Source organism: Microtus oregoni, unplaced genomic scaffold, assembly GCF_018167655.1.
Source record: "Microtus oregoni isolate MIOR12 unplaced genomic scaffold, Mior012 000040F_ref0000088, whole genome shotgun sequence".
NCBI lineage: Eukaryota > Metazoa > Chordata > Mammalia > Rodentia > Cricetidae > Microtus > Microtus oregoni.
In genome coordinates this window covers 22,215,788-22,240,964 of record NW_024543207.1, presented here as the reverse complement: position 1 = coordinate 22,240,964, position 25,177 = coordinate 22,215,788, and the positions used below count along the sequence as shown (strand labels likewise).

The following is a 25,177-nucleotide window of genomic DNA, read 5'->3' as shown; positions in this document are numbered from 1 at the left end:
TCTCAAGACCAACATTTGGAAAGGGGTGGAAGATGTCTCCCGCAAGAAACCTCAGAGAATCAGAAACCCGGAGTCCACTGCAGGCCTTGTCTATCCTCATAGGTACCCTCTGTGTGTCTCCTTGGTTATGTGTACCAAGGTAGAGTGCAGTCGCTTTGGTTCCCAACCTCCTAGTAAAGTCCCAAAGCACAGGGTCCAGTGCGTTCTGGGCCGCGGCCGCCGGGGGCGCTGCGCGAGCTACTGTTAAAACCCTGTCGCGGGCGCGCGCTCTCAGAGTCCGGCCGCTGCCCGCTCCGCTATCTCCCGCTGCCTGGCCAAGCCTCGTCCGACTGCCCCGTCCGGGATCCAGGCTTCACGAGTCGCTCTCCGCGCACTATCCACCCGCCCCGGGCTCTGAACCTCGGACGTGCACCTGAGAGCGCGGCCGGAGGTCCAGGCCCGGCGGCGACATGGGGAAATTTCAGTCCAAGCACGGTGAGGTGCGGGCCAGAGCGGGAGGGGAGGGTGGCGATGGAGGAGGGTGCGGGGGCCTCCGCCACTCACTGTCCCTTCCCTCTTCCCCGCGTCCTTCGGCCGCGCCGCAGCTGCAGCAGCCTGCAAGCGGAGAGAGAGCCCCGAAGGTAAGCCCCGGCGCAGCCAGGGCGCGAGGCGCCCCCGGGCCGGATGCGCAGAGTTCCGAGCTTGGGGCGCGCCTTGCCTCGCGCCCTCGGGTGGGACACGCCATAGGTCTGCGGGAGCGCATGGTCCCGGGGTTCTGGGAACGGGGTGGGCACCTCGAGGCGGACTTGGCAGAAGCGCACCCCGCGGAGCTTACGGTCTCCTTCCTTCTCCGTGGGTGCCGTGTTTCCCACGCGTCTGTGGGCGGGCCACAGGGGACAGCTTCGTGGTGTCCGCGTATGCGAGTGGCCGCAAAGGCGCGGAAGAGACCGAACGGCGCGCAGGAGGCAGCGGCGGCGTGGAACATCGCGCACGGGACAAGCAGGTAAGCGACGGGTGGTGGGCGGGGTCGCGCGCAACCGCGGGTCTCCCAGGACTGGGAGAAGTGCCCTAGCTGTTCCTTTTTATCACCGGGAGATACAGAAACCATGACTCAGATGGCTGGCCTGAGCCAGGATAGCCCGTCCCTTCGCAGCATCTGGAATAGTATCTCAGAGGGGGACAGCGTGGAGGTACTGGAATCCCCATGCCCTAAGTTAGGGGTGGATTGATGGCTCCACTTCTCGGTCAGGAGGAGCTGGTGAAGAGGCTATGAGGCAGAGATTGGGATCAGCTGGGACTATGATATCAGTATTCCAGGCTTGAGGCATCGAAGGTGATGTCCAGGTGTATCTTATTACCACTTACATTTGCTGAGGAGTTCTTGGTTCTCACTGGGAACCTGGGACTCTTGTTCATGTCATGGGAAAGCATACCCTTGGAATCCCCACTTGAGAGCAGTGGTGTTCAGAAAGGGGCACAATTTAGCTGACGAGGAAGTGTGTGTCTCTGGAGTTTGAGGGCCAGAGCATCTTTTCTGGAGAGTGCAGGTGCTTCTGGTGTAGTTGTGGAATTACTAAAGTGAAGCCGCGATCTTGGATTGTGTGTGTGTGTGTGTGTGTTCGTTCGTGTGTGTGTGTGTGTTCGCGCGTGTGTTCTGGCTTGCATTGTTTCCTCTTTGCTTTGTTCTTCTTTCATGATAAGGCCTTTCTAAGGTGGGAAGAGCAGAGTCTCAGTAGGACTGACTTAAGTATCTACAGTCAACAATGCTGTGTTTCCTGGTTTTCCTTATCTAGCTGTGGCCCCTGGCCAGGTCGTACCTGGAGTTGAGGCCCTAGCCCAGTCATTACCCTCACTGGACTCAGGAATTCTTTTTTTTTTTTTTTTTTTTTTTTTTGGACTCAGGAATTCTTGAAGCCACATTGCTGTGCTGGTGCCTGGCAGCTTGGGCTGTACTAAGCAGCCCTTTCCCAGGTCTGGGAGTTACTCTATCCTCACCTCGTGTCTTCTGTCTGGAAGGTTCAATGGGGACAGTTAGAGTTGGGTCTGTGTCCTTTCTCAAATCCTTCTTTTTACAGTGTCCACTGTTCTGCCCAACTTAGTGTCCTCCCAGGAGCTGTACCTTGAAGAGACCAGCCCTGATCACTGTACAACTTCCACACCACGAACTCCCAGAGGCTTGCGACAGACCTTTGGGGGGCTTGTATCTCCTCGTCTGGGTTCTCATCTGCTCTTTTGCGTTCGACTCTGTTACTAAGCTGCAGTGGTCTGTGCATCTATGTACAGCTAAGACACTTGGGTACCATGTCCTGCCCTGAGTGAGTGGCCATCCTTGCTATTTCCAGAAGCTCTGCAGTGTGGCAGCACCTATGTGGCTCCTTGCCTGGGGGCGATCTAAAGGGAGGGGCACGGGTTTGTTAGCAATAACCAAGTGATGGTTTAGAGAGAAGTGTGTGACGTCAGAACTACTGTGGTCACAGGCTTTGAGGCAGGACTGATGGGGCTGTCGTTCAGGCAGCATTGGCTGGTGGCTTTTCTCAGCGTAGATGAGTCGTCATCCATGGGGCTCCGCGTAGGATAGTTTCCTTATGTGTGCACTGTTCCACCAGACGATATTTAATTTCTCCAGCTCCCCCTAAAGCTGACAGGAAATTGCGCAGAAGACAAGAGTCACTCTTTTCTGTTGTGAATTAAACACGGATTTCCATTAGCCCGAGGAAGGAGCATTCTGCTCACTCTAGTGGTAGAGTTTTAACTTGGATTCTGAGGGATCTGCTTGTATGAGTTCAGGAGGCCATGAGAGCCGTGTCCATGGCTGTCTGTGGACATTCTACAGCTGTCCATAGTTATAAGAGGAAAGGACAAGGGTGCTTAGCCTGTGGAGGGCTGTGTGTGGTCATCTTGCGCAAACTTGTACTTCACAGTGTGACTCACTACCTCCACCCACATCTATCCCACCATTCTCTGTGTGCTGACATATCATACCTTTCAGAAGGAGATAACCTTGGAAAATATGGGAGTGAGCAGTGTGAGACCCCGTGGTGCCTTTGAGGGCTGAACTCTAGACCAGGGCTGAATTCGCTGTGCAAACCTTGGCTTCTAGTTAAAACAAAACAAAACAAGAACAAAACAAAACAAAAAAAACCCTCAACCCTCATTATCACCTTGTCTACAGGTTCATCAGAAAGGGAAACTTGCCCACCTATCCTCTGATTCCTTCTAACTATCTAGAATTCTCTGGAGTCAACTGGAGGACCTAAACCTTTTAGCTCTCCTGGTCCTGCTATGGCAGGGGTAGCCAGGCCATCCCCTGACCCGGACCGGGAGCCACCTCATCTGAAAGCTTACCTGCTTCTGCTAGGGAAAGGGAGATGTTAGCCTTTGAGAAACTCCTCATGTTTTTGTCACAGCCTAGATACTTTTCTATTCCCAGTCGACATAGAAACATGACACACGAACTGTAAGCCATCTGCAGGGAAGATATGGAGCTCCAGGGAGGTGATGGGGTCCTCACCTGCTAAGCTTTAGAGCCCCCAAGAGGAAGCAGTATTTCCCTGGACTACCCACAGAACAGCTGGAAGGGAGGCCCTGGAGGTGCCAGGGTGGAAGAGGGTAGCTTGGCTGTCAATCATCACAGCACATCATTGTTACCCCTCGTTCTCTCTGTGCCCTGAGTCTGGCTTTTGGGACCCAAGTCTGACTCTTGAGAAGTTGGCAGAGAAGTGCATAGTGACCCAGGGCCCACTTTGATGCAGGAACATCAAGGACAATCCTGGGAGAATTTCAAAGAGCACTGAGGCTTCCCAAGATCAAATGGTCAAAGGGCATTGAATCCCCGCCTCTTTCCTGCTTCCGAAGTTGCAGGTGTCTCACTGACCCCCACATAATCTGTGACGAGTGGTTCTTACCCAAGGGGATTAGAATGATCTATCAGAGGCCCCGGGAAACCTTGCCCGAAATGCCTCTGAGAGAGGGGAGACAAAACTGGGCCGCAGACCCAACCTGAGGGAGCTTGGAATAATGTTTCAGGCACATGGCTGAAGTTTACTTCCCACGCTAAACAGAGAAGGGAAGGGAGGCACAGGCCAGTGGGATGTTCCTGTGTTGCAGAAAGTGTTGGAGTCATCTCAGGGGTTAAGGCCTCAAGAAGTAGGCAAATGCCATGCACTCAGTGTCTGACCCAGTCTGGTACTTGTGGGAGGCTCTGGGGCTGCTGTGATGCACTCTGCCACTGAAAGTGCATACTTGGGCTCTGCTTTTGCTCATTGGCTAGCACTCTGCCATCTTATGACAGGAGCCCTGGGACCATGACCATGTGAGGCCACAAAGGCTGGAGAGGCAGATTCCTGATGTCTACAGTGGGGAACCCTTCTGTGTGCATTGGTCGTTGGAGCCGTGTTCCCATGGTATTCGAGTGCTCCCTGCCAGACACAGAGGGAGCAGATATGTACAGATTTGGATGTGCCCACCTCTGCATTCGAGGAGCGTCATATAAAGTGCCTGGGCCAAGGATCTAAGAATGTGGGGCATTTTGCCCCAGACTGCCACCTAGACTGGCGGGGTGGTTCATAGACAGCTGGGACTGAGGGTTGTATCTGGGTAGCTTGTGATGTCTAGGTTTCTAAAACAGTTTCAGATCACAGCTGCTAGAGGAGCTAAAATTTTGGCTTCCTAGAAGTATTAACTGGTAATTATTCCTCATTGAGATAGTCAATGGGAGATTAACGCTCTTGACCAGAGGTCCTGATCAGCCTGGAGCCCTGGTGAGGAGGGAGGGGTCTGAGGTAAGCTGGGTAAGGCCAGTAGGGGTGATATAACTAGGAACCATGGTTCCAGCCACATACAGGGAAATGGCCTGGCCTCATGGACACTCTCCTAGAACTGTGGTCCAACATCGCATGCAGGAACAGGCTGGACAACTTCCCTGGGGCTACAGCTTGTCAAGAGCTTGATATGCAGGCTACATATCCAGACCCAGATGCTTCCCAGCACCAGGTACAGCCCGACTTGCTCTGTAGTCTGGGGGCAGGGATTTGTAGTTTCTGTTTCTTGATAAGAAGTAGAGGACAGGACCATGTCTCACTCCCAAGTAGTGAGGTCAGGGTGACCACTGGTCTTCTGCACAGAGGTCATTGAAAATCCTGGTCAGAGTGAACAGTGGGAACTCCAAATGCCACAGCTAACTAAAACATGACTCTTCCCCCACCCCCTCCACTATGGTCAGGAGGCAGGAAACTGTCTCCACAATACTGTGACTTAGCCGTGTGGCCATGTCTTGTGGCATCTTCCACATGTCTCTGAATCTCAGCTTAGCTTGTTTCCTGTGGCCTTGACTTCACATACTTCTCATCATCTCAGGAGAGATGAGGGGACAAATGTAAGGGTCTATAATGGGACATTGGAGCTTGGCAGAAGCTATCCAGAGATTCTCCCAAGCTAGTCCCCCAGGAAGTCAGTGCTAACCACCTGTATGTGGCTAGGAAGCCTTGCTCTTAGGAAAGCTGAACTCTGGACATAGACCTGTTCTTCCTACAGGTAAGAGGAGCTCCCGGAATGTTGCCTATATCAGAAAGACTGTAGTTATGAGGACAGGCTTGTGTCACCCCAGGGGACTATGGAGAAGCTGACCCACAGCAGCTCATGAAGGCTGCTGTTCCTGACTGGCTAGTGGAGAAGTCCTACAGAGCCGTGGGTCACAGGAAAGAGTTGTTCATGGAGAAAGCTCGTTTGTGTAACCCCTGGATATATGCTGTATTACTGAGAGCGAGGTTGGCATTGGATGGAGCTGCTGTGGGTGCTTATGGGTTGCTCTTAGTGTGGGCAGCACTGAGCAGTACGTACCCTTATCCATTCAGCTCATCCACACAGGAGCTCTGCTCGCCTGAGCCCTTGACAAACAGGGAAGCACGTCAGGACACTTGTGCCTGGAAGGGGGTGCTGAGTGTTACTGCTGTGTCTGTCTCCTCTTTTAGCCTCCTGGTGGGCTTTTCTTCTTACAGGAGATAGGGTCTGAACCCAAGAGGCCCCTATCCCTCCAACCCAAGCACTTCTGAGAAATCAGTTCTGTGTCTTGTGAGTTTTGTGGTCAGAGAGTGACCAGGTAGGGCAGGTCCCCAGAATCTGTCCTGGGTTATGTGAGAAAGAGGATGGGATAAGCCCTCATGCTGCACAGAACTGTCTGTGCCCGCTGGGACACTGTCCATGTGTTTGACCTGTCAAATAGTTGGGAGACATGCTAGCAAGTAGAGGTAGGTGGGGCCCAGGTGGCCATAGCTTCAGGAGAAACATGGGGCTCTGGGCTGGCTACAGGGTCATTGGATCATGTGACTTAAATTAGGCTTCTCATACTTGAGGTGGTATATGGAAAGGTTATCCACCCAGCCCCCACCCCCTTCCCGGTCCTTTGCTCCGTTGACTTTCTATGGTTATATTGGGCTGTCAAACACGAATGCCCTCTGTCCACTGTGAGCATCCAGCACAGGTCATAGCTTGTGGGCTCCTCTTGGACTACCCTTTGGAGGCTGATCCTTGGGCTCTATCCTGTTTTATTAACTGAGATTGGAGGGGTAACATTGAAACCTGGCCTAGAATATGGCCTGGCTACTGCCCCAGGCCTACGACAGGTGAGAATAATTATCCCATGTGCTGACTACCTCACCAGGTACATCTGTGGCCTGTTAGATACTCTGGCCATCGTGGGCGGAAACACAGCACTGGCTTGGGCAAGACTGGCTGGCTGGCTGGAACTGCTCCTGACAGATAAGCTAAGCCTGTTAGTGATCAAAAGCCCTCAGTGCCCCCCAACCTGCCTCACAGCAGGCTGCGCCCCCCTGCCGGGCTGGTGCGTGCTGTAATCAGCTTTCTTCGCATTGATGGGAGATTTGGCAGCATCCGGCTGGCAGCCCTTCATGCCAACATTGAACAAATTGGGTCTGTTCGATCCTGTTTGCCATGCACAGCTGGAATGTACTGATGGCAGGGAAGCCCTGCAGCCAGAAGGAAGGATTTGTTTTACTTTTGTTCTGCAGAATCTTCTCAGTTAACCATAGCTAGTTGTGAGCCCTGAAATCAGAGAAGCTAAAAAGCATGTAATATTTTAATACATAAATTCAAATGGAGATTATTTTAACATATCATCGGGTATCCTGGTGGATTGGTATCTAGAGCAGCCTTTCCTGCTGCTTGTCCCCAGAATTGTAGGTACTGCTGGCCATTGTTGCGGGTGGAGGAGGGGGCTGGCAGGGCCTCCTAGCATCTTCTATACCTGTGATGTGGAGTTCCAGAGTTGGTGTGTACACTGAGGGGAAATGAGATATTTGTATCTCCTTGAAGTGAAAGCCTGACCTCATTCTGCCTCTGAGGAAGAACCTGGAAAAATAGGTACCTTTTCCTTCCCAACTCAGGGACCTAGCACAAAGCCCTCACTTGAGAACCCTCCAGTGTTCTCCCAGAGAGACTGAGAATACAGATGGCCTGGCCAGACCCTTCCACTACCTTCTCACCCTGTCAGTGTGCTCTCCTGTCCTTCCTGTCAGTGCTCTTGGTAGGGAAGTCCTGACTGCTCACCCAAAACTGCTGACTTCATACCCTGCTCAAGTGTCCCCTGTCCACTTAGTCCCCCTTTCCCATAGCTGTCTGGTCTCCTCAACTATACTGGAATTGGGTCTCTAAGCTCTATGCAACCCTGGTTCTTGCCTTCCTGGGGGTGCTCAGAGCCCCCCCGTATATCTCACCCAGTTCAGGATGTCAAGCCCATGAGTCTCCCAGATGAGCAGAGTGTCCCTGGACTTGGCCTGTCCTTATCATTCCCTGTATAGGTGTTCCCTGGGGCTCCAGCTTGCTGCTCTCTCGTTGACTGGCAGGATTAGCCCTCGGGCTCCTATAGTGACCTACTAGGCTGGAGCTGCCTTCTGCTTGCGCCAACTCTAGGCCAGCCTCACCTTTGCTGGGAGTCCTGGACCCATTTTCCTGGGGTTGGGGAGAGCTACTTTTAATCTGAAAGTATTATTTTGTATTTTGAGAAAGATCAGTGGGGGAAAAGGGAAGCACACTTACACTTGCTTTGACAAATTCCTTGGAAAGTGAGTGTGTGTGTGTGCGCGTGCGTGCGTGTGTGTGTGTGTGTGTGTGTGCGCGTGCTGCTCACAGTTGTGTCATAGGGAAGAGTGGGTTCCAGAAGGCTACAAGGATCACCGGTGAAGCAAGCAGTGGAAGAAGGTGAAGCCAAGAGGAGCTCGAGTGGAATGCAGAGTCTACAATGCTGATATGAGGCCGCAGAGGGTAGACATGGCCCAGCATGAGGCCGAGAAAGACGGCACAACACACTGTCAACAGAATACCGGCTGCAGTGGTCACCTTCTAGCAGCCCGGTCTGTGTGGACTTCAGGGGAGATAGGGACATGGTAAGGAAGTGTTTGGGGGTAAAAGCAAAAAGTATTCCAAGCAGGTGAGAGAAGCCACATCAGGGGGCATCTGAAGAGAAAAGATGAATGGTCAAAGAAGAAAGGTCTTAGGAATCAGGAGAGGGTGTTCAGCTGGCTACAGACCCCACATGCCAGAGCTTATCCTTAGGACCACTCAGTTCCTACCCCAAGACCTCTTTTGGAAGGAAGCAACTAAGACACAGCAGAGTTAGGCAGTTCACTGAATCACACTGTAGTGAGTTCTGGAGTCTGGACCTAACCTGTGTGAGTCTCCTGACCCCTACCTCCCACCCATGAGCTGCTATCCTGTCCCGAGGTTACTTCCCTGATCAATACCTCAGCCATTACTAGGCTGAAGGAGGAGCTCGAGATACGGGCTTCTGGATGGTTCAGAGGGTGCAGGACAGGATGGTGAGGGGACATCAGAGGGGAGGTAGCCTTGACAAAGGGTGGCTGTCCGGAGTCACAGGGGCCCTACCAGTGCAGAAGCCCCAAGGTAGGAGTAAACAGTGCAAATTCCAGGAGGAGGGGAAGTATATACAGAGAACTAGCTACACCTACATCCTAGGAGCTGCAGTAAACAAAGATGTGTGTACCAACCTTTCTGAGGCTCTAGGAGGCTACTTAGTGTCTGTGACAGGCATTACAGCTAGAAGGGTACCGGAAGCTCTAGGGGAGCAATGACACTCCCCCCCACACACACTGCTGGATTTATGGGGATTCTGGGACCTACTCCATGGCTATGGAGCAGGGAGGTGGTATAACCCCGTCTTTACTTCAGACTTGTTTCAGCTGGTGTTGACTCTGAGAAAAGAGCCTACTAGCACTTTATCCTTGGACCCCTGACTGTGTTTTGAGCAGTAGCTTGATGGTGTCAGTTGTGGCTGGGCATGATTGGCATGAGGAACCAATGGCATCTAATGATGTTAGGGGATAAAAGCGTCATGCATGCCGTCTGTGGGAAGACCACTGAAATGGTGACCCCATCCCTTCCAGGCATAGCAAGGCAGCAGGAACTGGCCACTGGCTTGGCATATTCATATCCTGACAGAAAGGGCATCAGCTCATCTGTGGGGAGGGGAAGCAGGAAAGAAGGTTCTTTGCACTTCATCTCAGGGTTCCTTTCGCTTGTGATGCATAGGGTATAGGACAGAGGTTAGTACAAAACAGGAAGACAGGCACCTGTTTGTGTGTTGGGGCTCCTCAGGAAGCAGTTAGGGGAATGGTGGCTACCATATTTCTGCCCATGCTGCAGGGGACCAGAGTCTTGGTGGATGAAGAAACCAAGCCAGAGCTCTCACCTCTCGCTGGCCACCTCCAGCCCTAGCAGCCAGACTATGCTTGGCCAGACCCTTTGGACCTGATTCATATCCTAGTAGCCCCTGCTGTGTCCAGGCTGTCTACTCTTCTGTGTCTGGATAAACCTGGACTTCCTTCCTTTCACCTCTCCCTGCAGCTGCGCAGCCTTTAGCTGCCTGGAGCCGGTACCAATTTCTGAAACAGACTATTAACTAGGAGGCAACCATGTAAGCTTGTCAGAGGGACTCCACTAAATTTCCTTAGGGCGGGTTTGGAGGATCTAGGTTTGGCCTTTGTCCCTTTAAGGCCTTCATGCAGCTGCTGGCAGATAGCGCAGCTCTGAGACCCCCTTTGATCTCCACAGCCCAGCCAGGCAGCCGAGCCAGTGAGGGTACATTTCCACAGAGAGCACTTAACAAAAATGAACACCATTTATTGCTTTTTCTGAGTTGTGAGCTCCCCAGGGGCCTGGCGCCGGTTTTTAGCCTGCTTATCTCTGGTAAGAACACCACATCACACAGTACCTTCCAGAGTAAAACAAAAACAGTAACTTAGGGTTCAGGCGTGTTCTCTTCCAGCTATGGAATTAATCTGCCTTTGAAATGAGAAACATAAAGCTTTAATAGGAATGAAAAGAAACAAAGATGTCCAGTGGGTTTCCTGAGTAGCAGTCTAGATGGCGGAAGCTGTGTGGGGTCTGTGTTAAAAATGAGCGGAGGCCATTTCATCTAAGCAGAGGCAGAGGGAGCTGAGTTTGGGTTCTGTTTTGTGATTCAGCAACCTCTGTGGCCCGTGAGTGGTCACCATCAGAGAGGGCTGGCCATCCTTGTTGAAAGACGGCTGTGGTTTCAGGCGTAACTGAAGAAAGATCATCAGGGTGGAGAGCAAAGCGGCCACAGAACACTGAGGACTAAAGCAACAGCAGTGTCAATGTCTAAGACGAAACGGGGGAAGTAGTGAGTATGGCTGACGTTAGTTAATTCTCTGGGCAAGTGTGTGTGTGTGTGTGTGTGTGTGTGTGAGAGAGAGAGAGAGAGAGAGAGAGAAAAGAGGGAGAGGGGAGAGTGTGTGTGTGAGAAAGTGTGTGTGTATGAGTGTGTGAAAGAGTGTGTGTGTGTGTGTGTGGAGAATGTGAATGTGTGTGTGAGTGAGAGAGTGGAGAGAGAGACTGTGTGAGAGAGAGAGGGGAGAGAGTGTATGAGTGTCTGGTATGTGTGTGAGGGGGGAGAAGAGGGAGAGGGGGAGAGAGTGTATGGAGAGTGTGTGTGTGTGTGAGTGTGAGAGAGAGAGTCTGCGTGGAGAGAGAGTGTGAGTGGAGAGTCTGTGTGAGAGACTGTGTGTGAGAGGAGGGGGAGAGAGTGTGAGTGTCTGTGTGTCTGTGTGTGAGGGGGGAGAGGAGAAAGGGGGAGAGTGTGTGTGTAAGAGAGAGAGAGAGTGGAGAGTTTCTGTGAGAGAGACTGTGTATGTGAGAGACTGTGTGTGTGTGAGAGGGGGGAGAGTGTGTGTGAAGGAGAAAGAGGGTGTTCATGTAGTGAGTACAGACATGAATATACACAGGCTTCATACACACATGCGTGTATACATTTAATATGTGTATAGAAAGCACTTTGCTTCAAGGTGGGCCCTCTGTTTCTGTGGATGCCTTGGTTTGCAATGGATTACTGGGAAGGATGTGGAGTCTCCTTTCTTTGCTGAGGCCTGGGGCTAGTAGCACTCTCCTTCCCACATGTGTGGGTTAATATGCATGATACAAGTCACCTGAATCCTTCTCTCTGAGTGAGGGACAGAATCTTGGCCACCAGACTTTAAAAGGAAGCTGCTGACCCCTCATTGAGTATGACCTTCCTGGTAGCATCTCAGTAGCAAAAGTTTCTCCTACAAGCGGCCAGGGTGCATCCTTGTAATGCGTTCATTCAGTGACTCAGGCACCCTCTTCTGCCTGTCTAATATATCCTGAGAACTAGCCATGGGCTGTGCTCCTTGGTGCTTGTGGACAGTAGATGGTCAGCTCCCCACAGGACACGATGGCTGATCAAATCCTGCAGTGAATGTGGATCCTTTAGGGGACCATTTTTGGGGTCAGCGTATTTTGGGGTGAGTGGGTATTGGGAATGTGGCCCATGCTATGTTTTCTATTATTAGTCAAATGATGGAAATGATAGGACACTGGTAGGAACAGGAGGAAGAGGATGATGGAAATATTTGTATTTTCTGGCCTGGACAGAAAATGGTGGAGAGCAAAATACTGGTGTGAAGGATGAGTGTGTGTTTTAGGAAACCATTACTCTCCCAGCTACCCATCTTTTATAAATTCCAGGTTTTGGTTATCATAAAATTCCTGATGAAAATGGTCCAATCCCCCCAATTAAAAAAATGTGTAGAGCAAAAACACACTGCAGATCTTAGAAGAAAACAAGACGCTAACATGCACTTGCTGTGTTCCCTTCATGTGGTGGCTTTGGAGTCATTGTCCTTAGACATCTTATTTTGGATTCAGGCACTCAGGACCTCATGGCCCTCAGCCCCTGCAGGGGACTGCCAGGCACCGCAGGAACTGCTGGGCCCCTACTGCACATGTGTCGGAATTATTAAGCCCATAAAACTAGATTGTCACATCTGAAACTGTTTAGCTGCTGAAACTGAGACGGGACTTCAAAGCTGGCCAAGCGTTTCCAGACAGACGAGTGGGCTGGCACCTGGAAGTGAAATTCCAGCCCCTGGCGGCAGGCAGAGTGGCCTCCTCACCTTTTCCTAAGAAAACACTGTTCCTCAGAGCCTAGGGCTAGATGCCACACCTGGAAACCTATTTGAGGAACAAGGTCCCTGCATTTGAGGACTTTTAAAGCCATCATCACCCGGGGTCCACAGCTTTCCGGCTCTAAGGGTGTCTACAGCCTACTTTCCCCTCTGTCGCCTCCTGTCTCCTGCTTCTCCCTAATCCTTACTCCACTGGTACCTCCCCTGCAGCCTCTTTCTTCACTTCCCTCTTGACCCTGCTGGCTCTGGCACTGTGACGGCCCTGGTTTCAGTTGTGTCCTTCAGGGCTGACCCATGGGTGATGCCCTGAAGAGGGATGCCTGAGGGATGCCCACATTAATCCCACACACAGCATCAGCAGCCTCCAAGCAGGAGCCCAGGTGTTCTGGCTCCCTGGGCTCTCCTGCAGGCCTTCAGGTGCTGGCTGCATACACTTGAGGATACTACTGGCTGCTGTCATGTACCCCTCCACCCTCTGCCCCCACAGACATGGTGTGACTCGCACCTAAGTCCTACAGCTCTGTCTTCCCACCAGCAGGTGATTCTAGCTGTAACCAGGACTGACACTGCAAACTTCCCCAAATGCTGTGGGAATGCTACACCCAAAGGTCATCCTGGTGGCCTGTCATGTTGCTGGAGAGTTCTGTGGCTAGGTAGAATGGCTGCAGGGGTCTGCCAGGAACTAGAAGGTTAATGTGGGTAGTTTTTCTGATGGTCAGGAGCTAATGTTGGAATGAACAGACATCCTAGTACTTGGCAACCATGTGTTCTAGACCACACACCCTTCACAGAGGCCCTGTTGGGCACAGCTCTGCACAGTGGCCTCACCTTCTCCTTTCCCTTGTTTCTCTTCCCAACCCTGCCTGGTTTTGCCTCTCTATATTTTTTTTAATCTGACTGTATCTGTTTCTCATGTGTCCCTCCCCACAACCTCACCCCATCTGAGACATTTGACAAGGTCTGGCCATTCATCCTAGTCTGTGTTTGAGGGGGCACACAACATCGACCTTGAAAGTGATAGGTGGAGCCAGTGCTTCCACAAGCCTAAAGGTTGTGGGCCAAGCGGAGATGTGGACTTAGTCACAGAGAATAGGATTCTGTGGGAGCTGTCACTGTCCATCCCTCTACTAGAGGCATGACTTACTCTACCTGAGCCTGGATTCTTCTGACAGCGGAAGTCCTTGGACCTGGCTTCAGGAAGGAAGATGTGGGCTTATCTCTTGGACTAGTCACCCAGATAGTTTTCTAGACAGGAGTAAATATTTGCCCTCTAGAGAAAGAAAATTCTCAGAAGCTGGGTGTGGTGACACATGCCTATAATTTCAGCACTTGGGACGCGGAGACAGGAAGGCCAGCAGTTAGATACTGTCCAGCCCACAGAGGCCCTGTCTTAACAACCCATTAAAAAGGAATCCTATAGAGGAGCCTAAGGAGGGTTCTGACCTCTTTGAAAGAATCCACTCCCATTCCTTTCATCAAGAACCTGTATGTGTCCACCAGCATTTCTGGCTCACACAGCTGCCCTGGGAGCCCAGATGTCTAGCAGGTGCCCCTTCTCCATATCATCCTCTTTCCAGAAGAGAGAAGCTTGGTTTCTAGAAACTCTGAGACAGGTTTAAAGGAACTTTATCTCTTGGTGCCAGTCTCTGGTCTGTTTGTGGGCCTCCAGCAGCCCAGTGGTATGCCCTGAAGAGTCAGTCAGGTGATTGGTGACTGACAGCTACACTTGCCTGACCCTCACACGAGGCCCAGGTGAAGACAATGTTCTCGTGTGTCTGAGTCTGGGGGACACTTCAGGCAGTGAGAGCTAGCACATGATTATCCCGAGGCCCATCTGCCCTGTGCTTATTCTCAGAGCTGCCTATGTTGAGTGGGCATTTGGAAGACACTGAGGCCCTGCAGGTTCTAGTAGGTGATATGATCCAGGAACATGACCCTCTTTCAAGGACAGGTGTGCGTCACCATCTCTAATTCTGCTGTGTGCTGACCTCAGGACAAGTTGCCTGCTGACTTAGGGAACTAGGACTCTGGGTTTGTTTGAAAACATCCCCCACTCGCTGCTGCCACCAAGCGGCAATTATAGGGAATGTTTGTAGACTTGTGACCTGAACCAGCCCGGGGCCTCTTACCTCCTGAATTGGGATGATGGAACAAGGCAGGGTTGTGGAGAACTGTGAGCCCCTCATTTTGGGTGTGAATAAATGGGTGTTTGTAGGATGTGGACTATTAATGAATGTAGCCAGCAGGGCAAGTTAATCCCGAACACAACATAGATGCTTTCCACCTTATTTATGGGCCATGTTCCCATTGTGGCATGGGCCCCACCATCACCTCACTGGTCCCCAGTGGCTAGGAGAGCACCCATCAGAGACTGGAGCATAAGATGGTGATATTTTAAGGGCAGCCAGCAGGTGCCCCTGGGTCAGAAACTGCAGAGATGTGCAGAATGCTAAACTGGAGTTTCATCATGCATCTGGGGTCCATACTGGCCCGGACAGGGCCAGACATCGGTGTCTAGCAACTAGAGTTTAAAGAGATGTAACGCTGGACCTGAGAGGAATGGCTTCAGAGGCCAAAGCAAGGAGGGTCTGGTAGAGGAACCGAAGTGAATGAGAATGTCACTCTCAGGTTCCCAGACTCCGTCACAACAGGGGTAGGTATTGTATGCCTCTGACTTGGCTGTATTGGGGAGGGGGCTCCATTTCTGGCCAGTGGCCTGGCACAGGTTTTATATGATGTAATTAAAGCCCTTGACTCTTCTATTTAACGAAGCAGCTCAGATTAAAGGGCATTTCTATGTAGGCAAGACAGATTTGACTTAAATCACCAGGCAGAGGCCAGAATTACCCCACAAACATTCATTTTCTTCTTTGATCCAGGGCCTCTGCAGCCACCCCTGGGCTAGTGCTTAAAATCCTCTATGTTCTGGGGTTTGGTGTATGCTGACAGTCTGCTGCAGTGGCCCCTGCCCACATGGTGTGGCCTTGGTCAATTATAGCAGCCCTGTCCTATTATTGTAGCCTCAGGAATGTCCCAGGAGACCAGCCTAGAACTTGTGTAGGATCTTTTTTCTTCTTTCCTTGCTGTGCTGGGCTTTGTACCTAGAGCGGTGCATCCCACGCAAGCTGTCTTCCACTAGACCCATCCCAGCTCTCTCTGAATTCAGTCTCCTTGTTTCTCCATCTACCAGTGCTTTTAAAGTCCGGGCAAAGCTCCACAGCCTGGCACTCAGGATAAAGAATGGTATTGCTGTCATAGTAAATCAGAGACCAGCAACCCTAGGCTCTAGCCTTCAGCTGTATCTCTATCTTGGGGTGTTGTACCCACCTATTTCTCAGCGAGATGAGATTTATCTGTTGAAGGGTTCAAACTGTGACCAAGAGCGAATAGCCCTGGAGTTCCATGGGGGAAGGGACTGCGAATCTTGGGGATCCTCTCTGATCTCACTTGTACCACTTTATAGGCCCATCCTGGAGGCAGGTGCAGGTGATCAGGAGATGCCCATCTTGGTCTGTCCCACCTGCCCTTGCCCCCGTCATTTAACGGTGACTCAAGTCTCCAACCCTCTCCCTGGCATCAGCCAGCTTGGGTTTCCCTGCATAACTGCATTTTACCGGCAGTAATATACAACCCCGGGATTTGCTGTCACAGGACCCTGGATCCGTCCAGGATAAAGCTGAGTCTGGGAGGTCCATGTCCTTAGATTCTCTGCCTCACAGGGAGCTGGAACTAAAGCTTTACAAGTTGCTATGGTTTCATCTTATGTCACCTGGGGTGAACTGGCCCATGTCCCTCTAGGCTTGGGTCTTCAGTCTCAGAAGGACACGGCACTGTGCACTGTAAAACTCCTTGCACTTCAGTAAAATCAGATCGTCTGAGCCTTGAGTCTGTGGCTATTCGGTCAATGAATGAATGAGGACGCCTACACCTTTTTAAGAAGGGGTCTTACTGTGTACTCCCGGCTGTCCTGAGACTTGCTAAGTAGGGCATGCTGGCCTCAAACTCAGAGAACCTCTGCCTCTGTCTCCCAAGTGGTGGGATTACGGGTGAATGCTACCACACACAGCTAGAAAGGGGACTTTTTAATAATTATGAGGTTTTCCCATTAAGACGATCTCCAGTGTAATCCCCTAAACGACATCCTAAGAACAAGCTATATAGGGAGCCTCTCCCTAATGGTTCCCATGAACTGGGAGGTCCAGAGAGACGGTTGAGGTATTTATCAGATGCAGATATGAGCAGGGTCTCCTCTACTTCCTGGTCCTAGTCATTCACCCTTGACCATTTTGATCTCCTGACATGAGGGCTCCTCAAATGCTGTGCTTCCCAAAATCAGTTGCACAGCCAAAAAAAACCTAGGGAGGAGCTCCTCCCTCTTCCCCCTGCTGCACTCTGGGGTTCAGGAGCCCAACACTGGGTTTGTCTTCACCAACCTCCCATAGCTGGTACCCAGAATACAGCTGTTCTCCCGTTTCTGTCCCTCGCACCTGAGCGTTTCTGGTATTCCTCTTCCACACATTCTGCACCACAGTCAGCCTGTTTACTCAGGCTTGGGCCTTTTCATGGCTATTGTCGTTTGCTACTAGAGGCAAAATGCTCTCCCCACTCCATCACAAGGCATCAGGTTTTTGCATATGCTCTGCCAGAGTTTGAGACCTGTGTCCTGCAGAACCCACAAGGTGGTGCTAGGCAGCCCGCCAGGCATCCCACATTTGCCACAGTGAGAAATAGGGTGAGAGGTATTTCTTGGTTCCTGTGGTCACTGACAGAGTAGAATGTGCAAAACTGTACCTGGAATACTCAGTTTTCTGGATGAGATATAAAATTGGGGAACCTTGCCTTTCTTCTGCCTCCAGCTACAAACCAAAAGCATCCTTTGGCCCATGTTGCCCCTAGGGACACTGTCATCTGGCCGATTGGATAGGTCTTAGCTCAGCTTCCCATCTACTTGAGGCCTCTCAAAGCTTTGAAGCCACCTGGAGTCAAACATAAATGCCAGGAAACTGGTGGGAAATGCTCCTGGGGGCTCTGAGAGCGGGGCTGGGGGCTGCGAGTTCCTCCACCACGAAGGGCCCTTTGATTACAGATGGCTTCCATGGAACATTTTATATTTCCTTTCTTGTAGCCTTTGCTTCTGTGGATTATTTACAAGAACCATGTGAGCTTTTGTTCTGCAGAGTTTTCTTGGCTTAAACATTGCCTGGATGTGTTTGAAGTCCTTCCCATTTTTCCATAACTGGTCTTGAGATCAGCTGTGGGCCAAGGGAGTTTCTTGGCAGCCAACCTTGCTCCTCAGTCCAGGACTGGAGGAGACAGCGGCCCCTCTGCAGCTCCAGTGAATGCCATCCTGAGTTGATTCCATGGGTACCATGGGGGAGCTTTAATGCTAGGTAGGGTTCTTGGTCTCAAGCCTTATATTTGGGAGTTGGCTGTGTTAGGGCTGAGCTACAGGGAGGTCCCAAGTTCTCACTTTGGACAGTGGGCTTTGCTCACAGACAATGAGGCTCAGTTCTGGAAAAGACTCCAGCACATGGTCCTTGTGTGTTCTGTTGTATGAAGCTGGGATGGTGTATGGGGGCCTACAGATTGAGAGGCCTCTCCAGGTCTGATGCTGGCGTCTATTCAGGTCTCAGCCTCAAGAGCTCCAATCTGTTGTCTTCCTTGACTCTGAGCCTCATGGTCATGTTGCCCTGTTCTTTTGCAGGAGCTGCCCAATGGGGATCCCAAGGAGGGGCCTTTCTGGGAGGACACAGGCTCTCTAGAAGGTGAGTCCAGCTACAGCAAATGCTCCAGACTTCACCCTGACCTTAGGGCTCACACCACAGAACCCTCAATACTGGCATACAAGAGCTAGGATCAGTTGGTTCTTACTCTACCAGGCAGGTAGCTCAGATCAATCAGTGGAAGCAGCAAAATGTCGAACCACAGTATCCCCACACACTTGTTCACTTAGTGTTTGTAGTTCTAGGACTGAACAGGGAGGCTGGGCTTCATGGGATGGCACTCTTGAATTCTGAGCTAACGTGATTAGTTAATACAGTGTGGAGTGGCAGAGAAGTCCTAAGCATGCCACTTGTGACTTGTCTTCTTCTGCTGAGCCTCATGGTCATATGAACCCCGTCTGAGTCACTATCATGTGTGCATCTTTGGTAGAGTCACCCCACACAGAAATGTGGTAAGTTCGTCCAGTCTGCTAGTAGGTGCAAAGGACCAGCCCACAGACCACCTTCAGACAGCAGCTGAAGCCCAGAGGGGCTCCAAGATCTGCCTGCTAAAAGTCAAGCCCTATATCCTCTTAGCTCAAACCTGGACAGACACCTGACTGATGGCCCTGGGCCTCTCTCCTGAATAAACAGCTTGAGACCCAGGGATGATGGGAACCCAGCATTCAGGGAGTCAGGGGAGACAAGACCGCTTGGCCATCAGATAGCCCACGTGTCCTTATAAGTGGGTTCCGAATTGAAGGTGTTGGAAAATGACCATGAGAATGGGGAGAAAAGTCTGGTGAGGACTCTGGATTGGAGATCACTCTTATGATCTTGAAGGTCCTTCTCCTACCTCATCTGTACAGTGTTAGCCTAGAGGAGACAGATTGCTCACTATGGGATACATGTGCAGCAAGGGCTTACCAAGTTGAGGCCAACCCAGGTGAGGCCTCTCTCTACTTTCTACTTTCCTATTCTACAGGAGCATCCTTAGCTCAGGGCCTGGTAGAACAGGAGAGCAGACATAGTCAACCCATTTCCCCTGTCCTCATGCTACTCACATGGGACAAGCCCCTGCCTTACCTCCTCTTGTTCCCTCAGTTGTGCTGCCCCCTGAGAAGTCTGAGGGCCATGAGGGCCAGGGGCAGCTCTTCAGCGTGGACGATGGGGAGAAGGCAGCCACCCATGAGGGCCCATTAAGAGTCAACAAGAAGCACTTGAACATTGATGTAAGTCCTCTCCCCTGAACATCTAGGGTCCAGGATGAATAGTGGTGGCCTAAATGGGGACCATGGACATTCCAGCCCTGTGGTCTCCGTAGCCTCCCTGAGACCTTAAAGCAGGACTAAAATGTGCCGCTCTGGTGGGCTGCATGGTATTGCTGTGGACCTGGCCATGCTGGGCAGATGGGTCTCCATATGTAATGTCATCCAGCACTACTGGACAGGGAATAACAGCGGGATCTCCTACCCCACAGGCAAGGAAGCAAGAACACTTGGTTCTAATTCCTCTTACTCAAAGTGATCCTGAGTATTTGCATGCACAGGGACAGATATCACAGGGGAGAAACGGAGTCATGAGGCATAGAGTTAGTACATCACTGGGGTGGAGGTGGAGCTGGTCAAGGACAGGGATTGAGGGTTGCAAACCAATTGCCCTTCAGCTTCTTTGTCCTGGCTGGAAACTAGAAAGACTCACAGCTGGCTTCCTTGTCTCCTATCCCTGCATACCACCTACAGGCCCTCCAGTGTGATGTCTCTGTGGAAGAAGACAACCGCCAGGAGTGGACATTCACACTGTACGACTTTGACAACAGTGGGAAAGTCACCAGAGAGGTAATCAAACCACCCATAGGATGGGGGGCTCAGGTCAGGGGTGTGGCCTCTTGAGATGTGGAACCGGTCTGGTTCAGTAGACAGATGTCTGAGTTGTCAGACGGACAGACAGAATGAGTCTTGGAAGGAGGAAAAAAAAGACTAGGACTTTCCTGAGATAGAAGGGGAGGCAGATAGGGGACCAACTTTCATATCCTCTGATAGCTGGTATCTCTTTTCTTTGGAAGTCTACACATCTCATCAAGTCCAGTATGGCCTTTCTCTGTAGCTGTGATGTCCCTAGGCCAAGCCTGGGTGAACAACCCTTCACAGGGCAGCCTGAGTTCTTGGAGTGTCCCTGCTCCATTGAGTTGTGTCCAGGAGGGCAGAGGAAGCATCTGCATGTGACATTGATGCTGGAAAGCTTACCTGCTTGTGTATCTAATTTTGGAATGTAAAAGATATGGCTTCAAAGACAGACAGCAGGGCTACCTTTAAGCAAGGCATGACATCCTGGGGCAATTCTGGGCATAAGGTAAGGCAGTCTCTGATGGGGAGTAAGTGGACCCAAGGTGCCTGCTGTAGCTAGTTGGTGAATACATGCTTGGTAAAGGTCTCTTGAAATCTGTCATGTTGGTCCCAGGACATGTCCAGCCTGATGCACACCATCTATGAGGTTGTTGATGCCTCTGTCAATCATTCCTCGGGCAGCAGCAAGACCCTGCGAGTGAAGCTTACTGTCAGTCCTGAGCCCTCCAGCAAGAGGAAGGAATGTCCTACTGGCCAAGGTGAGGGGTCTATGCCAGGAGTCTTCCTGTTCAGATGTCACCGTCTCTATGCGCACTGCCCCTCAGACAGGCCTGTACAGGGTGGGGCACTCCTACAACCACCTGATATATGCTTCACACTTGCTCTTCCCCATAGCACTTACCTCTCCACCACTGACCCCTGCATTGTTCAAGTCCCCTATCTGCTTTAACTCAAAAATTTTGTTTCCACAATGTCCCAAGCAGGACCTGGTACCTGGCAGTGGACAAAACTGTGTGCTCAATGAGTGGATGGATGAGCAAGAAAAGTAATTCATTAACAAAGGGCAGAGTAGTGTAGACCTCCATCCCAAGCACTCAGGGTGCAACAGGGTTAAACGTTCAAGGCCAGCATTGGTGATGGCGTGACTGCGTGTCATAAAATATGACAGTAAAACAGAATGAGTGGATGGATGGATTCATACGACATGGAGAATGAGTGGGTGAAGGACAGGCAGAAGAATGTCTGAGTCAAAGCAAGGATCAGCAGATACGTAGGGCATGAGCAAATGGATGCACCGTGAGGCAGGAATGTAACACCTTTCTTTCAGACCGGGAGTCCACTCGTGGCAGAACAGAGAGTGAGCTCACAGAGGACCCCCGAGCAGCGGATAGAAGGCTGTCTACCCACAGCAGGTGAAGTGTGGGGTCAGGTGGTTGCATCCTGCAGGTCTCCCCGAGTTCCTGCCAGGAAGCGTGGGGAAATAGGTAGGCCCTGTGTGCTGTGAAGGGTGATGTACCTGGGTGAGGTTGAGCATCATGCTATGCAAAAGGAAGCAAGCAGGGGCCATTGTGGCCCCAATGAGGTGACCTGGGGTGGGATCCTGGGGATCCTGGGTCCTGGTAGGCTGCCGTAATGAGCTGTGAACCTTAATTCTCTGGACAGCATATATAACCCAACGGCTTCCCTTCTGCCTTCTTTAGACAGTGGGTGCTAGTCCAAGTCCCCACTTCACCTCCTAGACAACCATCCACCTCCGCAGGCACTCCTGTCAGTCTGTAGCTCAGGCCTGTCCTCTCTGCTCCACACAGGAAGCCCAATGCTGATTCCCAGCCCTGCTCTGTACGAGTACCCTACTGTGTGGATGAGAACACAGAGCGCAGGAACCACTACCTGGACCTTGCAGGCATCGAGAACTACACATCTAAGTTTGGTCCTGGTAGGTACTAGAGGACCCCACCTCGGATCTGCCCTCTTGGTGTAGATTCCTCCCTAGAGATGCAGGCAGGCAGGGGTAGGCTCTGGAATTCCAATGGTGCCAGGTCTCAGGTGTCCACACCTTGCCTGGGCATCCCATCATCCTTTGCGTAGATGTGAACTCACACCCTCCAGCACTGGCAGGGACCTGGAAAGCAAGGTGGTTAAACATCCAGGTGTGTATATGAGGCATGCCTTGGCTTAGGGAAAATGGAGTTTTCCAGGGTTGAAAAGCTCCGGAGCCTTCCAGGATTGCCAGCTTGTGTAGAAGCAGACAGCCAGTACTGCAGACACTTGTACTGCTCTACTCAATGTTCCTTTCTGATGCTGTGCCTCCTGTAGCCTTTAGATTCATGAGCTGCAGCCTGGCAAGTCTCCCACTAGCACCCATTCCCACTAAGCATTTCTGGGGTCCACTTGTGACAGATTCTCTGATAAGTCCCTCCAATCTGTTCCAGATAACCTGGGCTAGAGGTCCCTGGTTGAAGCTGATCCTCACCTGGGAGGGGCTGGCTCTAAGTGCTTAGTTCTAGAGCTTCAGTCCTCTGATAAGGGCATCTGAAGAAGTAGACGGGGATCCAAAGAGTTTACTGGGGAGTTTGACCACAAGTAGCCCCCCTGTACTGAGGGCACTGCGCAGGGCCAACCTTAAGGGTCAAGTATTTCATGAAGCTGAAACCAGGTTATTCTGGAAGTCTGTTTTCTCTCTCCTCTCTTCCTCCTCCTTCCCTCTGGGTGTGTTATGGAGAGAGGGAAGGGGGACATATTAATGAATTAATTCTGGTCCTTCACTGGAGTGTCCCTTAATAGGACACAACTTTCTGATGTCCCCTCATGTCCTAGACAGAGCCCTGACTATGCCAGTAGAGAATCTCTACTAATAGGACCCACAACAGGGATAAAGGGCCAGCTGAACAGGGAAGCAAGTTGCCAGGGTCCTTAATGTGGGGCTGACTCCCATCTGGAATGTAAGATAGATCTGGTACTGAGCTTGGGGCATCTGGTCACCCAGTCAGCAGGTCACTTCTGTTGCAAACCCACAGTGCAGGTATGACATGTGTCCCAAGCCTTACTCTGGGCCACCACTGTGTCTTCTCCCCAGGGTCACCACCTGAGCAGGCCAGGCAAGATCATCACGGCAGGGCCACACACATTCCAAGCAGGTCCCGATCACAGGAGTCGGATGCCCACGCTGTACACCACCGCAGATCCCAGGTCCTGGCTGACCATGTCGTACCAACTAATGAGTCTGCTGTCCGGGCCCTGTCTGCACAACCCCGGCTCAAGGGGCAGGAGAAGCAGTTCCTCAGGTCACCCAAGGGTCCAGGAAAACCTCTTGGGGCAACAGGCAGCAGCAAGCCAGGGAAAACGCTCAGCTATTGCCTACAGGCTGTCCCACTGCCCCAGGGTGCTCAGGATGGCCACCACCTTCCACAGCCTCCACCACAGCCCCCACCACAGCCCTATGGTCACAAGCGGTACCGGCAGAAGGGCAGAGAAGGCCACTCGCCACTCAAGGGACATGGCCAGCCGACCATGGTGGAGCATGAAGCGGTTCGGGACCTGCCTCCTATGCTGGGGCCTGAGGGCTACATGGTGCCTGTGATCCAGAGGCATGAACACCACCATCACCATGAACACCACCACCACCATCACCACCACCACTTCCACCCATCCTAGCACCCAAACCAGTACTCTGCCCACATGCCCTCAGGGACATAGAGCAGGTGCTGGCATGTGCCCAGAAGAGAGGACAGCATTCCCTGGCCCAACACCCAGCTGCAGATGTCGAGATGGCACCAGGCTGGATATTCATGGACAGAGCCTTTTCTCCATGCCATTTGGATACGAGCACATTTGATGCAGCTGATGACTCCCAGTAACAGTGCTCCTGTGTGATTCAGACAGCCCCCACGTGAGGACAGAAAAGCATCAGCTCCTACTTTTGCTGCTCACCGTGGTCCTGGGATGTTCGAGAGACTGCACCTAGACACTCTTCGTATCCTTTGACCTTTGGGTGCCCTGCATTGTTCCTGGAACAAGGCCAGGAGCCAATGGCGATGGAAGCGCTCTGTGGGGTTTATTCATTATAAAGTCCGCAGGCTGGGCTTGCCAAGTGGTTCTTCAGTGCACCACATCCTTAGTTTCACACATGATGTCAAGCAAAGAAAGCAAAGAGGTCAGGGTATCAGCAGATGTGGAGGGGGCATGAGTGAGTAGAGGGGCAGGGTGGTGTTCAGCGGGCAGCACGAGGCTTGGTCTCCAGAGCTTCCAGCATCCCAGGTGGATGCAGAGAAGACACAGACAGGTTGAGAAGGATCAGCTACCACACTGGAGGCCCCCACCTAGGCTGTGCTCATTCTTGTGCCATAGCCAATTGACACCTAGGTGTCCCTTCTACGAGGGCTGCAAGGGTGTGGGAACCTTAACAAGCCATGGTCTTTTGACTCCACCAGAACAGGATCCTGTAAAGGCAATTTTTACCTCTTGTGAGTTTGTACAGGTGGCATTATGCCTTCTTAGCATATATGAAATAGTGCATTCTGTAACATGCCATACCTTGTATTAAAATGGACTTTTCTGAGCGCTGTGGTCAGTCTATACCTTGTAGCTACTGGTGAAGATCACAGGTACGTGTTATGAAGGCTGAGTGCTGTAGAACCATCTTGGCTAATGTTGGTTGATGTTCACAACTCCATAGTAATTCTTCTAAGATATATATTTGGACTGGTCTAAGGAAAATCAGAACCCTAAACCTAGAATTCAGCTCATGCTAACATGAACACTAGCACCATATCCACCATGGCCTATGCAGACTGCTGAGAAGCAACACTTTATCCTCTCTCCTTAAACACTAAATTCTATGGAACTCCTGGAGATCTGAGTGTGATGTCTCCCGTGAGCTGTCTCACATACATAGGAGGCCTGGGGATTATCAGCCCTCAGAAGGCAGCTGCTGGTCACTTCACAGGTAGAAATCACACACATGCTCCTGAATACCAAAAGACTAGCGTGTGCCACCCTTACGTCATGGATGTGGAGATGGTACACATGTACGGCTCCATCATTCACACGCAGCAGAGGGACTGAGCAGGAATCATCATGGCCACCCAGCTGGCTACTCAGAATGCAGCATTCAGGCTGAGAGACATCACACAAGATATCCCTAATGACACCTTGGGCCATGGTTCAGCTGAAC

General features: G+C 51.6%; 1 protein-coding gene across 1 annotated transcript; it reads left to right on the top strand.

Moving 5' to 3' along the window:
• Positions 1 to 281: 281 nt before the first annotated feature.
• Nkd2 (NKD inhibitor of WNT signaling pathway 2) lies at positions 282 to 24,595 on the top strand. The gene is made up of 10 exons (XM_041632180.1): positions 282 to 474; positions 585 to 620; positions 873 to 982; positions 18,160 to 18,220; positions 19,262 to 19,389; positions 19,900 to 19,995; positions 20,618 to 20,762; positions 21,332 to 21,416; positions 21,813 to 21,940; positions 23,081 to 24,595. Exons 1-10 carry the CDS (start codon positions 450 to 452, stop codon positions 23,656 to 23,658), a joined length of 1,392 nt encoding a protein of 463 aa, XP_041488114.1. The 5' UTR covers positions 282 to 449; the 3' UTR covers positions 23,659 to 24,595.
• Positions 24,596 to 25,177: the final 582 nt, after the last annotated feature.

Bases quoted from the DNA above. Each gene is read 5' to 3' on its own strand.
- Nkd2 (XM_041632180.1), top strand. From the start codon at position 450: ATGGGGAAATTTCAGTCCAAGCACG. The intron at 18,221-19,261 runs GTGAGTCCAGCT...TTGTTCCCTCAG, and splicing joins GGACACAGGCTCTCTAGAAG to TTGTGCTGCCCCCTGAGAAG. The intron at 20,763-21,331 runs GTGAGGGGTCTA...CCTTTCTTTCAG, and splicing joins GGAATGTCCTACTGGCCAAG to ACCGGGAGTCCACTCGTGGC.